General features: G+C 35.8%; 1 protein-coding gene across 6 annotated transcripts in view; it reads right to left on the minus strand.

Moving 5' to 3' along the window:
• Window positions 1-6,090: 6,090 nt before the first annotated feature.
• Window positions 6,091-17,519, minus strand: part of PIAS2 (protein inhibitor of activated STAT 2) — a 75,594-nt gene continuing 64,165 nt past the window's right edge. Inside the window, exons 12-15 of one of the 6 annotated variants that reach the window (XR_004421048.1) lie at window positions 14,519-14,658; window positions 12,375-12,547; window positions 9,668-9,705; window positions 6,870-6,973 (exon numbers count right to left, since the gene is read on the minus strand). Coding sequence is in view for 5 of the 6 variants with exons in the window: in XM_033087135.1 (XP_032943026.1) it covers window positions 6,794-6,976; window positions 9,668-9,705; window positions 14,519-14,658 (361 nt within the window). In the remaining variant the exon portion in view is untranslated. Of the gene's footprint in view, window positions 6,977-9,667; window positions 9,706-12,374; window positions 12,548-14,518; window positions 14,659-17,519 lie in introns of those variants that run through there. The other 5 variants (XM_033087139.1, XM_033087135.1, XM_033087136.1 and 2 more) reach the window with 5 other exon arrangements.

Below are 17,519 nucleotides of genomic sequence, written 5' to 3' on the forward strand. Positions count from 1 at the left end.
ATGTTCAATCCTCTTTACTGGACAAACTTCCAACAAACTCTTATTCCCTCTTGCATGCTACTTCCATGAAATTGGTTAGTTGCCTCTGTGTGCTACTATAGAACCCTCTACTTCGCCTTTTACGGTTGCATTTTAATATATTAATAATCTACTCATCTGCATACTTTACTGAGTACAACTTTGGTGAAGGTAGGTACCTATCCATCCTGTGTTCCAAGTGCCTGATACAGTATCTGGCACATAGTAGGATCTCAAATACTCGATGACAGACTTGTAAGCCAAAAACAGCTGTAGAAGTTGAAAGACATGGAGGAAAGAGGGAAAGCCTGATGGAAGTTAGGCCATGAAGATGACAGGTCTATGTGGCTGAACTGGTCTTCAGGCCTACCTCACCCTGAAATGGAAATAAAGATGAAGGTGGGCATAGGTGCAGAGAAACCAGGCTGAAGTAACTAGATCTTCTGGTTGAATTAGAAAGCAAAGTTATCCGCTGAGAAGAGTGTGGGTTCACAAAGGAGTGGTATTATTTGTAATAACTGACGAGAATGGGCCGAAGAACCATGCACTGCCAAGTCAAAGGACCGACAGGTGACTCAGGGTGGGATCCAAGCATATGTTCAAGGCTGTGATGAAGGAGCAGTCTAACTTGGACAAAAGTACAGACAAAACAAGGAGCAAAATAGCGCAAGTTTCAGTGGAAGAAAATGGTGGAGGTGAGAAAATGAAAAACCTCACAGGCTCAACTATTGGACGGACCACTCATAAGAACACTGAAGATATTGAGAATGATGATAGAATTAGAGATGGCAAGAACACTGTGAGTCAGGAAGTGAAGCCTTCAGGGAGTCAGTGATCAGGAGATTACTTGGTAGAAGTAGCTGAGAGTATAACCTCCTGGCATGGGCTGCAAAGGGGCAGATTTTGTTAGAGACCTTGGGAGAAATTTCAAAATTATCATAGAAGGGCAGCAATGACCAACTCTTGAGAGATGTGGAATGTGAACATAGGCCACACTGATGAAAGATACAGAATACAGCAGGACTTCAGGTGACAGCCAAATTTGTTAGGGCAAGTCAGGGAAGAGAAAAATGAAAAGGTTTGAAATGCAGCCAAGCATGGTTTAGGGATGAGAGTGGGTAGAAGGGCAATTTTAAGTGACTAGAATATATACAGAATGGAGACAAGTGAAGGTGAAAAGGGAGGACAAAGGAAATTTGCAGTTCTTACTGAAGAAAAACAAGGGTTTCATGGACACTTCCCTTCTGAAATCTCTCATGCTTAACATCAAATGCATCATTGTCTCCCCTAAAAGACTCAGGCTTGAGAAATGGACTCGGCTCTTACCCCCATACCCATTCAGACATTGAATCTGGAGTAACCCTTTTGAAATGGCTCCAGTATCCACTCCTTCCTTATTCCTGTGGCCATCGTCTTAAATGGGTTTTCCTAATTCTATGTCTAGATTCCCTTATCGGTCTCCTAAATAGCATACCTAATGAATGCCACTTCAGTTTAGTCAGAGGGCTTTTGAGTTATGTCTACTTCAGACTCCCAAGTCCACTGTGAAACTGACCTAAATCTGTTTTCTTCATTTGTAAAATGGGGGCAATATCATTTTCTTTTGAAGGGATATGGTAAGGAATGAGACATGTTTTTGTGAAGTTCTTACTTAGCACAATGCCTATTAGTAGGTAAGAATTCTTGATTTTTGACAACTTGATTATCAGCCCTTTGAAGTCTGGGACCAGATCGTTTATACTATTGTATGCCACACACTTACAAAACACACTGAATAAATATTTGTTGAATAGCTTGTTGAAGGCCAAACTCTGAGGCACATTCTACTTTGTAACACAAAACTCTTCATTTAAAAGAGTTAAATGCTGAGAACTCAAAACAAAAGCTTTAACAGGCAATTTGGGAAATAATGAATGTGGTATACCAATCAAGAATACACAGTAAGATTCTGAAAACAGCAATCTGTTTCTTTCCCCACAGCTGCCCTCAGAATACCAAGATCTGACTGAAAACATAGAATACAAAGTGAAAAAGCTTGGCCCAGCTTTTGTTGCTGTTTTAGCCTTACCACATTTCCAGTTTGTGTGGGACTGCTCCCCTTTGGGGAGCTCAGAAAGGCCAAAATGGAGCCTACAGGAAGAGGAAAAAGAGAACTGGCCACTAAGGGCTGGCCCTAGGCACAAATGGCTTTTTATTTTTATTCTTTGTCAGGATTTCTAAGAAAGAAAAATGTAGCCTTGCAATGGGCTACTTCACAGTGCAAGTAAAACTACGTGAAAAATCATTTGGCTATCCATATATAGTATATAGGTGTTTCTGGAACATGTCAGATACATACCATGTTTCCCCAAAAGTAAGACCTAGCCGGACCATCAGCTCTAATGTGTCTTTTAGAGCAAAAATTAATACAAGACCCGGTCTTATTTTAATATAAGACCGGATAATATATAATATTAATACCTGGTCTTACATAAGACCGGGTCTTGTATTAATTTTTGCTCCAAAAGACGCATTAGAGCTGAAAGTCTGGCTAGGTCTTATTTTCGGGGAAACACGGTATATCTGATGAGACAGCCCAGGAAAATCACTGCCAATTACGTCCAAATCAGCCGGCTCACCAGGGTCAGAAGGGCAGAGGGTTATCGTGCAGATGCTGCATGGATATGTTTGTGGAAAATACAATCAGACAGCTCCTCTCATATCACATGGTGGGCGTATAAATTAGCATATCCACTTGGAAAGGTGACATGAATCAAGAACTATCTTTGACCCAGAAATTTACCTCTAGGAATTTTTCCTAAGGACATAATTTGTGCACAAAGACATTCAACTGTAACAGTACGAGATACAATCTAAAATGTCCCATGGGGAAAGGTGATATAAATCATGGCACATCCATGCAATGGAATAGCATGCAATAAAGGTTGACATAGTTTTTAGTGACATGGAATAACATCTGCAGATTGAGAAAAAGACCAAGATAAAAATTATACTGAGAAATGAATGAAACTATGTAAAAACATGCACAAGAGACTGGCAAGAAATGTGCAAAAATATTAGTGCTTTTTTCCCTCTACGTAATAGAATTATAGGCAATTATTATTTTTCTTTATACTTTTCTGTGTTGACTAAATTTTTCATAATGAGAATGTATTACTGGCATAAACAGAAACAAAAACATTATTGAATCAGGCAAGCATTAAAGAATAGGCATTTTCACACAGCTTTATTTGTTTCTGCTAGGAATTGGTGTGGTTCCCAGCAACAATGACCAAAAAGAAAAAAAAGCTTACAAACCAATCATCTATTTGACAGTCGTATCAGACTCTTAAAAAAGCAGAGAAATTCTTAGTCTTTTCCACAAGTTGCACCTTATATATGTAGAACTGTAGCAAAACGACGGTGAATCAGGTTGAATCATCAATCATGGATCTAAATGTCAACACCAAGCTCCTACACCACATGGATCCAGGGCCAATAAATAAAATGTCAAACCCAAGTTTAAATGGCACACTGCTCTACATTTTCCAAGATGAAAAACATTAGGAAAATAAAAGTTTTTAGTAAAAAACAAAAACAACAGTTAAGTGGTATTTTACCGAATGGGGGCTAGAGAGAAATGAACGGCATACCTGAGACTTAAACTAACGCTTTGTAAAAATCGACTTTATTTAAAAAGACAAAATGTTAACTAATTAGGACTTCATTGGCAGAAGAAAAACAGAAAAGTCGGTCACTAAATGACCAGTGTCCAGGATTGGTCTGAAGGTAGAATGCCTGAATGGTCTGAACCTCAAAGTCAGAACAGTCTGTTGAACACCACTTGAAATCCAACATCTTTCTTCAAATTCCTTAAGATTCTACCCTAGGGAAATTTGTTTTATACCAAGAGTCATAGATGAATTTATTTATACTCATGATCTTTAATCGTATTTTCATTCTAGCTTTCCTGAATCACATTATTAGATAAATGCCACATCATCTATATTCACCTCTATTGTTTTATTTGGCCTTTATAATTATCCTAGGACAGATGCCAAATATTTATACCTTCTGTGCAGAAATGCAAGTAAAATCCTCGAGTGGCTCACCTAAGGGTCAGAAAGTTTGTGAATGTAAGCAGATCTTAGTCGTAAAGCTGTATTCAGCACCAATTACACTGTCAGGCGTTACCAAAGAAAAGCCCTTAATATTCTATGTGAATCAAGGTAACAATATAGGGTGGCTGGTGTCTGTAAGAGACCAGAACTGCAGTACCTTTTCTTAAACGAGATGCTCCACATACATACAGGTTGGCTGACATCTAAGTAACAGCTAAGACAACCTCCTCCAAGAACACGTTATACTGGGCTTGGTTAAGCAGAAATCGGGGCTAGCAAAATCAACTGCTAAAAAGTCAGGGTCTCGGTTAAATTATTTAGTGACCATAGTAAAAAAGGGATCATGGCTTCAAAACTATGCTGTTGTCATCAGGCCAAAGGCAGAAAGAAAAGTACTCACCTTCAAAGATACATACACAAAAGCCCCAATTTTAAGATTACAAACTTAAAAGTGCATTTTTAAAAACGTTAAGTCACCTGTATGAGATAAATTGGATAAATGAGATAAATTTGTATATAATTTCAGTGTAAAGCACCAAAAACGAACACTAAAATTGTTCACATAAAATATCGAAAAGGAAACAAATCACAACTATAAAAGCAGAGAGGTATTGGTTACAAGAACCAAGTAAATAAACTAATTTCTATTAATATTTTCATTTACCTTATAAAACTCTGTTGGTTAAATTGGGGAGTAGTCTCAGAATCTAAAAGGTAACAAAATGATAACAAATATACATCATTTCTTTATTAACAAATTATACCACACAAATCAGGTTACTTTTTCTGCTTACAGAGTTACAGAAATTGCATCTGTATTTGAAGCAGCAACATTAAAATCTTACTATGAAGAAATTCTATATCTGGACCAAAGGACTGTAACACGGATTGGAAATCTAACGACAAGAAGACTGGCAACTATGGTGCAACTACTGCAAGAAGTTTGTTTTCCACGTTTTTCCTAATAAGCCGCTCTCCAAAAAGGGACAATACATTAAGTGGATGATGCAGCCAAACAAAGGATGATACAGAAAATCACATGAAATTAAATCAGTACAAGTTGCACAGAGGCCATGAAAACTTGAGCAGATGTGAAAACCAAGCAGTGACAAGTCAGCTCCGTGGAGTTGCACCAACCCTGAAGTAACACACCCCTATTCTAACTGAAATTGGAACTCTCCATCAGGGCACTTCAGCTTGAGAATCAGTCATTTAAAAAGGGGGTTTTATCTTTAAAGCAGATACAAGTTAGGGAGAGAAAGCTAAACATTGGGAAAGTATTAACTCCTTGAGAACTCAAAAATTATTTAGGAAGCCAAATGAAGCAACGGGAAACATAAAATTTGTATGAAAATGTTTCTCTAAGGGTAAAACTCAGTTTCCTGAGGGATTTAAAATCAAACACATACTATGTAAGACAACGGTTTTCAAAGTGGGATTCAAGCCCATCTCCCAACCGCTACTTGCTTAAATTCAAACATTTCTGTTTTACCTTTTGTGGTTTCAGGAAAGATTTCCTTTTAAAAAAAGGGATGCCGTCCCTATCGATTGTTTTTTCTTTGAGTTTGAAAATGATTGCTAGGAGACAGATTACATTGGTGAGAAACATGATCATCAGAGATCTAAAAGGTATTTTCTTTGTCAGTGTTACTAAAGTCTAAAAAGTTTCAACAAAGATTTGAATATTATTCTGTGAAGTAAATGAGCAAAAGAAGTTCTTAAGAGCAAATTAAACGCTATTCCCACCACCCCTAAATCTGTTCTGCCACTGCCTCCAAGCTCAGTATTTCTGGACAGTATGAACAAAATTCTAACAAACATCCCAGCCACACCTTACTCCAAAAACATTTCATTCTATGGCTGCATAGAATTTCTTTTTTTGAGAAGGCAATCCTCAAATTTATAGAAATCCCTAGAATGAGAATGTTCAATTACGAAAGATAACACACATTGTATCAGGGTGGAATCTGCATAGTGCTCAACATACCCACTAAAAAGAGCAGCCAGATCTTAAAACTTCACTCTGCATTCAGTAGCGAACAGTATCAAAGTGTAAATGACAACCAGGGAAAAAATGCATTAACACAAAGGCCATTTTTCTTTGATGGAATCAGGAAGAAAAGTGGAACTGCAGAAGAGAAGTGGAACCCAAGCTTTGGCCACTTACCGAGACTTCATTACTTCAACAAAATAGAACAAATCTCCATGGAAAGGATGCATTCGGCAAACATAACTTCTTTCCATGTATTTTTCTTTCACATCAGGTTAAACAAAAGTTGCTATCATTTTAGAATCATTAATTACATCTTTTTTAATTAGAAAAAAGTTTACTTGAACATGTACGTAATTTTATTGCTGTTTATTACAACAAAAAAATTTTTAACTGATTTGTAGAATCCAACCAGTCACATACGAAATTGAAATCCGTCTCCCAAGAAGACAGTGATAGCTGAATGCATCTGATGCTCAGAGCACAGAACAAGTAAGAAAAATGCTGTGTGTCGTTTGGTTCTTGCTGCAGTCGTCTGTGTTCATCTCTCAGAAAGCAAAAGAATCCATTTGACATTTCAATAAATATCAAAGTAATTGATACCAAAAAAAGAGCTTCCACGGACCAGAGATCCAAGAAAAGAGCAGTTCTGATGAATGATTCCTAGAGTCGAGTGAGTCCTCCTTTAGTCCAATGAGATGATGTCAGGAATGTTACTTCCACTGCTGGTAATGACCCCTGTGTCATTCCTGCTGCTGGAGGAACTAACATGAGCACTGCTCTCATGGGGGCTGGTGGTGGTGACAGACGTACTGCTTGCTGTTAAGGGTGAGGTGAGACTATCCAAAAACATAGGAGGACAGTACTGCTTGAAACAAACAATGATGCCGATGAGGAAAAGGCTACATTGGTTTTTAAATAAAGAGACTAGAAACTGTTAGATATGCAAAAGTGAGAGCCACATTTTTAAATCCCAGGGGGATTTAAAATTTTCTCAAAATTTCACGTCTTTGGATGGAAGGTGGCATGAATTTAGTTATTTTACATTATTTAGTGAATGCAGCCTATTCTTAAGTCTCTCAAAACTTACAGAATTTGTTTGTTGACTAAACATATAGGTCCAACTACAAAATGTCAACAATAACTGGTTATTTAATAGCAAATATTGGCCCCACAATTATGACTCCTAGTTAACCTCAAAAAGAATTTGCTTGCTAAATGCATTTACACCAGGTTTAAATCACACTGCAATAGGCTAGTAAATACTTATTTTAAATGGTATTAAGCAGAAATGCTAATACAAAATTCAGTAAGTCTTTCAAAATTAAGTCTCCATCAGACCCTTGAGGAATAATGTTAAGACTGATCAGCTAAATGGTGGCTTTTGACTCCTTTGTACATACGTGTAACAATACTTGTGTAATTACAAGGACGTCATTCATTCTAAAATAGACTACATGGAGGCTAACTACCATGGGACACTCAGAACAGAGAATTCTCTCGTGTCATCACGGAATTTTGAAATGAACCTTAAAGGAGATCTAGTCTAATATTCCTTGTGATGTTTGCTTGACACCCCTCTCCAAGAGTTCCTATTTCGTTTCCTTACCATCTTGGTTGCTGGTTCCTACACAAATTCAAACCTCCGTTTAATACTCTAATATTGACCAAGAGAAGTAGAAAGAGACAAGAGCTAAAAGCTTTTTCACACCACCGTATTTTATGTGAGAAACAACTGCAGTAACTTTAGTAAAATAAGTGAGGTCTAGTATATACTATAAGAGCTGTTCTAGGTCTGTCTTTAGAATGATAGTGTGAAGGAAGATCTGTAAGGATACCTGACCAGTATTATCAATTCTATAGTCGGTTATCACTAGAGATATTGTTATAGAACGAGACTTTGAAACTGAGGTTGTTTAGACTATATGCTCTTCAAAAAGATATGGGAATGACAGCCCCAGATTTAAGTAGCTAGTCAGTGGATGAACAAGTACAATTCAGGCTGCCTTTTAAAAAAGTAATTTCATGTTTAGGATGGATAACTGTCTTGGTTCGCCAATAAAATGAATGCCATGCACAAGAGATTCAAGGGACATTAGTTAAGAGGGAGAAGAGTTTCTAAAGAGTTCTAAAGAACGTTGAACTCTCAGGTACTAAACTTCTTTAAAAGTCAATAAATTTCTAACTTTCCACTAAAATTGGGAATGAATTCAGAAAAAAGCCCAGAAATACACATTTTATTTCCACTTCCTCTGCGGCAGTTTTTGACTGCCTAGTAGTGAAAAAGCACTCTATTTCAATTATAAAATGAATGCTAGATACTACAGCCCTGCTTTCAACAGGCTTGATGCCTTAAATTTTTATAATACTCAGGTTATGGCCATTTTACCTCTAACTGTATCCTTTATTATGTGTAATCAGCACATACCTGCCCAAGGATAACAAATTTAGGGGGCAATATGGAGGAAAATTAGAATAAATCTAAAGATTCTAAAGAAAACTGAAGGTATAACCTCACCCTTTTACTGGCTTGTCAATAAGTTAGCCTGACACTTAGCCTGCCAAACAGCACTATGAAATCAGAACCTTCTAGGTTCCAAGATCTTTGTTTTGTTCTGTTTTTTTTAAAGGATGGTTCACGTAAAAAAAATCAGTAATACTGTAAGCCTGAGGAATCCATTTCCTAAAAAAATAATATACTTTTGCTATACATAGAATCTACTCATGTCAAAGTCAACTCAGAGTGAGAAGAAATTCCTCCTTCTGTGCAAGCTCCTTTGGGCCCAAATTTCCAGTGTTGTGTGATCAGACTATTCAAACAGAAGGCCGATACAAGACCTGTAGTTGACGGATTCTGACCAGCCTATGAAGTGGTGGTCCACGTTCTTCCTCTGAACAGCCTGCTCTCAACAGTTCTCTCAAATTCTCTCTCTTGTTCTGTCTCACTTTCCCCTTTGGCTTCTCCCATGCTTTCCCCTCCTCCATTCTCCTTCTGCTATACACCTGTCAGTAGAGTCCACACTCATCTGGACTTCATGTTGGGCCTCTGGGATACCAGAGTTTCTTATTCCTGACAGAGAACAGGAATAATTGGTTTACAGCAACTTTAGATTGGGGCATCCCCAAAGTCTGAATCTGACTGCCTTTAAAACCAAGGAAAAATCAAGATAATGATTCAAGTCAATTTAATCAGCTTCAGCTATTTCCTATGCATAGAACAAGTGTTTTATAATTATTTCTGCAAAGTTTTCACTTTGTCATCTAGCACTGCTTCTTTTCATTTTAATGACTCAAATGCTTGTAAGAAATGCCAACTGATTATTAAACTAAATAAAATATAATTAAAAATTCAGATAGTAAGGCCAAAATATCATAAGCTGAAAAACAGTAACTTTATTCCTCCAAATAAAATTGTAAAATAGTCACAAAGCACCTCCTCTCCATCAATTTGAGTAACTGAGAGTTGACTGTCCTGATTTTATGCAACTGGTCATATTTAGTTAGTGTGACATAAGCAACAATCAAATACAAATTAGTTGCTTAAATTCAGGATACATACCTGGGGATCAACTGGAATAAGGGAAAGAAAATCCAAACCTAAAACAAAAATGCTTTGTTAATAGTTGTCTCATATTTTGGAGACAAGAATTATTTCCCAAAATCATTCTGTATTTATCATAAGGCATAAAACACTAGGGGTAAGTGCTTACCATTCTGCGATAGGAAAGTTCTACACCAAAAGCAGTGATATATAATGTGCATAAAACCCCAATACGAACATATTTCCTGAGAAAACATCTGGAAAAATCACTTCCCAGAGACTTAAAGGGAGGAGTCCAAAAATTTCCAGAGGAAGTAGGACTTAGTGAAAGGAAGCACTTCCCCGCTTCATCACTTAACAGAATGAAAAGCAATAAAAATGATGAGATAATGATCTGGATACGGACCATTAAAAAAACATACTTAGGCTCTTAAGAAACTTGACATTTATTTTTTAGCAATACACCACACTGAGCTTCATCTAAAATGCCACTTCTTAAACAGATGTCTATTTCATGGGGCGCTTTCTGTCCCCCTTCCCGCATCAATAGTACACAGTTCCACGCTCTGCACAAAGCAAGCACTTGGTAATTTCTCCTCACTAACAAGCTCAATCTTACCAAGGCATACTGGGTTATAAGCCAATGCAGTTTTCCAAACCAAAGATTTAAGATTCTCCAATTAAGCTTTAGAAATAGGAATGTGAAAAAGGTTGCCCATAAATACCATTTTGAAGTATTCAAGTTATAACAATAAATAATAAAAAGTCTCGGGTGTGAAAAGTCCAGCAATAAATTTCAAAGTCCGTTCCCCTAGACCTACCTCCCTGTTTGACTAAATTGCAAAACATTAAAAAAAAGAATAACCACATGCTAGGTATAGGTCACTAAGACAGGCTCAATTTCTATTCAATTCTATCCATTTTTATTTGCCAGCAATTCAATGTCACCTTAAATAACAATCATACAGAGTGAAAGTCTGATATTGGACTGTTACTCAAAGTAGAGAATATTAGTGGGAATGGTACTTAAAATATTTAATAACGAATAATTTATAACTCAATTTTAAAGTATATTTATTCCCTTAGAATCTCTAAATTAAGGTATGATAAAAATGCTTATCAAGTGATAGAAGCTGGTAGCACCAATCATTTGAAAGAAATCATTCCATTTCTAAAGCATTTAAAAAAACTGTTGATATGATTTTTCACTCCATAATGCCTGTCATTAGCTATATGATATAGTGGGGTCTGAGCCAACACTGGACAAAGGGAATCAAAACAAACTTTTCAAACAACTTCCCTATTCATCAGTAGGTGATGTATTTCAATAAGGAGAGTTTCTCTTCACATTAATGATAACATTCAATAAATCCTCTCTCTGCTTCTGTTGAACAGTAATTCAAAATGTGCTAACGCTTAAAATACCATCTGAGAATTTTATATATTCAACATTTCTATTATTGAATAAGTCACAAAAATACTTTATTGGCATGTCATTTAATTAAGGGGTTTAATTTTATTAATTTTATTTTGTTTGGCTTCAAATGGTGTAACATTTTTCTTTTTATAATAGCTTCTGCCTTTTTATAGTTTATTTAATTTTATATATTCAGTTACTTTTAATGTTTGTTCAATCACTCAGTCCACTTGAATAACAAACTTTATATAAAGCTAAGAAAGTATTGATATCTCTGTTCGAATATTTGAAGTCAAATCTCTCAAAAAAAACCCCTTTCATTCTCTAAATGTTAAACTACTCCCATTTCGTAACTTCAATATAAATACATACACAGGCTTGATATAACTTTGTTTTTGCAGCTCCAGCACTGAAGGCTGCCCACTGAAGTACAAAGCGTCTTCCTATTTTCATTATCAATTTCCAGCTCTTCAGACGTAGTGTAAATCTCTGATAATTTCATGTGTGCCAGTGTATGTGTGTGTGTGTATGTAGATTGTGTGTATATACACACACAATCCATTGATTTAAAAGATTTACTTGACCTGCATCTTTTAACACCTCCTCCAGGGATAACTTACACACCGCACAGTAAAATAACCTAGACATTTTTCTAAAATGTTGGTTGAACTCTAGACTATCTCCCTAGCATTACACAGATGCTGTCTACACAAAATCCAACACTCTTCTAACGTAAATATTTCTCACTGAAACCATTTTTTCTCAAACATTAACCTAAAATTTGATATAGTATTTCAGATGTTATTCTTTCAAAAGAAAACTTTATTATCAAAGTCTTTCTTGCATTTTACATTTTAAGTAGACTATTAAAACTTGTATGAAATAGATGAAGTTTCATGAACAGCAATTAATGTTACTTTCTTATTTTGTAAGTTTAGCAAAATGCTGTTTTCTTATTTCACCTTAAGTTTTCAATTGCAACAATAGGTTATGTTGATACATATTTATGTCCTCTTATGTATTTCATGGTTGAAAATGCTCAATTATTTTTAACTAATAATCAGGTACTCTTAAAAATTCTGATGGTACATTCTAAATCTTTTTATTTTATTAACACTGATAAAATTGTAGTTTTTAGATTTTAAGTGCTTCTTTATGTGGAACTGACTCTACTTATCTTATTAATAACAACACATTTTCCTTACTTGAGCCATGAGCTTGAACAAAACATGATTGCTACATGATTAAATATGTAAATGTTTAGCACTTTCAAATTTTAATGATACAACTTTTGAGCACCATTCGCACCTGACAATATGGCACTAGCAATAATAAGGCAGTCATATTTTTTCTTGAAATAATCAAGCTGTTTCCATTCCATAAATACAAATTATTTGTTTTATTTTGAATTCACTGTTGCACAGTATCAGAAGATGTTCCAAGCTGCAGTTCATTATTAATATCATTTCTTCTTTGTTCCCCTGCAGATTCAGAAGATTCATGTTTATGATGTTTAAAAGGAATGTTAAAAAATGTATTAAAACTTTGTCATCTCTCCATTGTTGGTGTTCTATTTAATATTTTATTATAAATTATTAAATTTATAAATATCAAAACTCTGTACAGTATGACTAATTACATAAAAATTATGTACAAAAATAAAACCAAAGTAATTACTAATTATACAAGAGCACATTAACAATAAAACCAAAGTAAAAACTATTTAGATATAGTAACTGCTACATAATCCACAGATGATGATAAACTGCTAATTCTTCTAAAGTACAACAGATCCTATTCTACTCAGTTTATGAATTGGTAGAAAGCATTTCAACATTTTAATAACCAGTATCACCATATTGGTTTATTTTGGCTAAATATCAACCCTGGATATTAGTCTTAGTTCCTTAATACTAGATTGAAATGTATTTTATAAAATACACAGTTAACATATTTTATTGCACTTTTCTCAAATCTACACATTTTATAAAGTAAATAGTCTCAATTTATGCCCAAATTTTGAAAAACTATAAACTGACTTTGGGTGGTGAACACACAATGCAATCTATAGATGATTTATTATAGAATTGGACACTTGAAAACTATATAATTTTACTCATCAATGTCACCCCAATAAATTTAATTTTAAAAATCTGTTTTAAATATAAACGAAAAATTGTTCCAGAATCAATCACACAATTTGAAAACAAAGTGATTTATAAATTCTGTTTACTGCTAAATGGCCACCAGGGTCACTTTAATAAACAGAACATTTGTCCTTTTTTTTCATATCAGGATTATTTTTAATTCAAAGTCTTTAGGAAACAAATTCTTCTGGAATGCTTACTTATATACTGCATATATACAAATGATATATGAACACTCTTCAAGTTCACTTAAAACTAGCCAACATTAGAGCAAAACATGGCAGTGAGGAATTAAGACCCTCCAAGTTTTTTTCTTTCTTATGGACCATGAAAATCTCACCTGCACCTTAGCATCAAGCTTTGTATACAACAAATACGTTATAATTAGTGATGGCTGGGTTTATGAACAATTTTTTAAAATATCAATTCCCAAAGCACATATGGAATAAACATATTTAAGAAGCAAAAGGTATTTAACATTTTTTGATGGATACTATCGTTAGCCTATGTTTTTCCATTTGAATAATCTGAACAAATTTCACATGGCAGAATTACACTGGGCCAGATAATGCAACTATCAACTGTTTACACAACACAAATCTTGCCCAATAGAATATACAGTTCTTAAAGACCTCATTAAGGGGACTAAGAAGAATAAATCATAGGTCAAAATTAACTTCAGAAATCTAAAAAAGGAAATTAATAAGAGGAGGAGGGAATTGAATTCCCCTAAAAGGGCCCTTCAGAGCGAAGGGAAGTCATGAACATAAGGGGCACTGGTTCTAACCTGCTCCCATTTGATAGATACATATAGAGATATCCCCAAATAGGAAGCGATGCACTAGGGAAACTGCTGGTAGATCCTACTTTGACAGGGAAAAAACTCCAACTGGTAAAGCTAGTAGGCAGCACTGATGCCACAGCACACCAGCATATTCTGCAGTTGTGATGGGCTACCAAGAAGAGTACGAGAAAATTCTCTCCCTAACCTGTGAAGCCTGTAAAATAAACAAACTAAAAAAAAGTCTCTGAATGCAAACTCTCCGTGAGGGAGAATAAATTCTATAAAAATTTCCTACTATCCTACTACTATGTATTTTTACCATCAGGAATCTATGGATTGCTCTATAGTTAAAATGATAGGAATTGAATATGATATATTAAAAGACACTACCTTTACACGAAGCCTTCAGATTTCCTTAGCCTTTTCTATTTAAAATTTTTTAACTAATTTTGCTCCACAGATTAAGATTAAAAATAAACGACAAAACTTGATAAAACCAAACAAAACAACTCTTCACATACCTGGCAAATCTGATGACATGCTCGATACTGGCGTGTGGTGGAATGGTACTGAGTAGTCTGCTAAGGAAGGCGGAATAGCAGCAGGATCAACCGAAGTCACACTGGGCACCCTTACAGAAGATGGCTGATACATGAGAACCCTGTTTTAAATAGCACGGGAAATTACAAACAATCTGGCTGTTAGTTCACAGGAGAGAAGGGCTGCACTATGGGGCATTCTCAGTCGTAAGTTCACTAAGTCTCAACACAACTATCTGGCAGCTACTCACTACACAGTACTTCCCTCTCCTCTCCTCTTTCCTTAACAATCATTTTAACATGAATGCACGTTGGCTCAACAGCAGCTGCGATGTAAGAGCAAGTCAGTACTGAAACATAATGTAATGAACAGTAGTGCTGGAGTAATACATAAAATGTTCATCCACAAATAGAAATATACTTTACATATGCTTTTATTAATGTATGTGTAACACGTAGGTGTTAATAGTTTTACTTATAAAGAAATTTAGAAATAGAGGACTCCTAAAATTTAATTTAAATCACGGCTCCTTCATGAGTGAAGCTACTTACTGTAGTTCAACCAGAATTTGTTCCACTCTAACTTGAATTGTGTTAATTATTAGCGCTCTTATCTGGGAATCACCTGAGCAATTATAGCCAATCCTAAAGCCAGCCAACCTGATGACGACAGGCAGCAATCAGAAATTAGAATGACTACTCAGGATTTAAGATATAATATTCAGAAATGAAAACACTGGCTACTATGATACCATCTACTCTTCTAAGAGAGGTTTATGGCTTTGAAATTAGCTGTTCATTCTACTAAAACTAATTAAACAAATTTAACACACTTAAGAAAACCTTTATTACTGGTATTATATATACACACTATATATAATTATAACTTTATAATTTTAAGCAGTATAATTACACATAATTTTGAAAAAGTTCAGGAATAAAAGATGATTTTGCATTCTTCCTATTTAAGCTTCATTTTGTCTTGGCCCCAGGGTAAACAATTAGAACTCACAAGAAAAACATCTTGGACGTACACAAGGAACTAAGCAATGTTACCGTCCTGTGGCTGATGGCGGACATCTTTTTGTCCGACATCTCATTGAGGTTGCAGTGGTAGCAAATGCTCTCTGAGCTTTGAGATGTCACCCAAGATGTCACTCAAAGATGACAAGACGATAGGTGCCAGAAAGTCAGCCAAGAAAGACAAAGACCCAGGGAACAAATCTGGGAGCAAGGCCAAAAAGAAGTAGTAGTTCAAAAGCAAAATTCGGGACAAGCACAATAATCTAGCCTTGTTTGACAAAGCCACATACAACAAATTCTGTGAAGGAAGTTCCCAACTGTCAGCTGATAACCCCAGCTATTGCTCTGAGAGACTGAAGATTCGCAGTTCCTGGCTGGGGCAGCCCTTCAGGAGCCCCTCAGTGAAGGATTTTACTAAACTGGTTCCCAAGCACAAAGTTCAAGTGATTTACACCAGAAACACCAACAGTGGAGATGCCCCTGATGCATAAATAGGTCCTACCAACTGTACATTTTGAAAAATAAAACTTTATTAAACAAAGGGAGGGTGGGCTGGGGACACAGGGACATTATGTTAGCATCCCAAAGCACTGCCAGAAAACTAGTTCAAGCTTAATGAGAGGCACAGAATTCTGTAGCTGGAAGGGACGATTACAAAGAGGAAGAAAGTAAAACCGACAGAAACTTCAAGTAGGACCATGGTCACAAAGCTAGACTGAGATGATAACTAGGCCCTCTAGATGTCCTTTCCCTTGGCTAAAACACTTTGTTATTGCTCAGATTATTAAATACTAGTAACAATATATGATGACATAGTTGCATGACACTCTTTATACTCTAAACAACTGACATAACTACTTCATAACCTCAATTTAAATTTCAAACCACTTACATAACCACGACCTATTTAGACACTGGAATCTTTCTAAAACTCGTTTATATTATGACATAAGGATCTTGTCCAGCTGTTATTCTGCAGTATGTCAGAAATATGGATGTCATGGTAAATGTGCAAAATGAAGTCATATTGAGAGTATATACAGCTGCGTTGGCAACTGAGTAATCTCAGAAAAATGAATAAACAACATAGGTCAGAGTTCAGAAATCTGAAAAACAGATCCATTTAGGAGGCATAGGAAATAGAATATGCTTGAGACGATAACACAAGCCTAGTACTTAAAAAACATTTTCCAGAGGTAGATGAAGATGGAAGGAAGTCATCTTCCAAATAGCAGCCTGCTTAGCTTAGAATCAATACTTCTTAGCCTCCAATGTGACCTGGAGACCTAACAGGATAAACAGGAGGTGAACAATGTTGGAAAAGGCAGACTCTGGAGAGGGAAAGAGAGAACCTGGGATGAGATCAAATAAGTTACGTTTTTCTGGAGGTTTCAAAACAGTTGTCCTCTATAGGAACGAAAGCAAAACAGGAAATCACCAAAGTATTTTCAAATTACACATGACCCTCCTTCCCACACAGGAATGTGTATCAGAAATTAGGAGAGGGGGCACAAGGGGTAAGGCGGAGAGATTGATACGTTAGTGCTGAGGAAGGGGTTTAAAAAGTGGCTTTTATCGTTCTGGCTGCCTCACAGTATTAACATCTTGTTTAAAGACAAATATATACACACACACACACACACACACATATATATATATGCAGACACACACACACACATGATTTCATTTATTTTTAACAAGTTCCTACTTAAACGTACATTTAATCTATCTAGTTTTCCACTGACACTAAAAGAAACTACAAGAAAATGTTCAGGTTTACAAGAAAAAGAAAATGCCCACCTTCCCCTGCTCGCCCTTCTCTTCCTCTGATATCTTACACTGGAGATTTTCTTTTGTCTTAATCTTGAACTGACTGTTCAACTTGGATCAGATTTACAGGAAACAACAACAAAACTCACTGTTCTCTCCCGCCCCTTTACTTGTATCTGTAAAGGAGTCA

This window comes from Rhinolophus ferrumequinum, chromosome 19, assembly GCF_004115265.2.
Source record: "Rhinolophus ferrumequinum isolate MPI-CBG mRhiFer1 chromosome 19, mRhiFer1_v1.p, whole genome shotgun sequence".
Lineage (NCBI taxonomy): Eukaryota > Metazoa > Chordata > Mammalia > Chiroptera > Rhinolophidae > Rhinolophus > Rhinolophus ferrumequinum.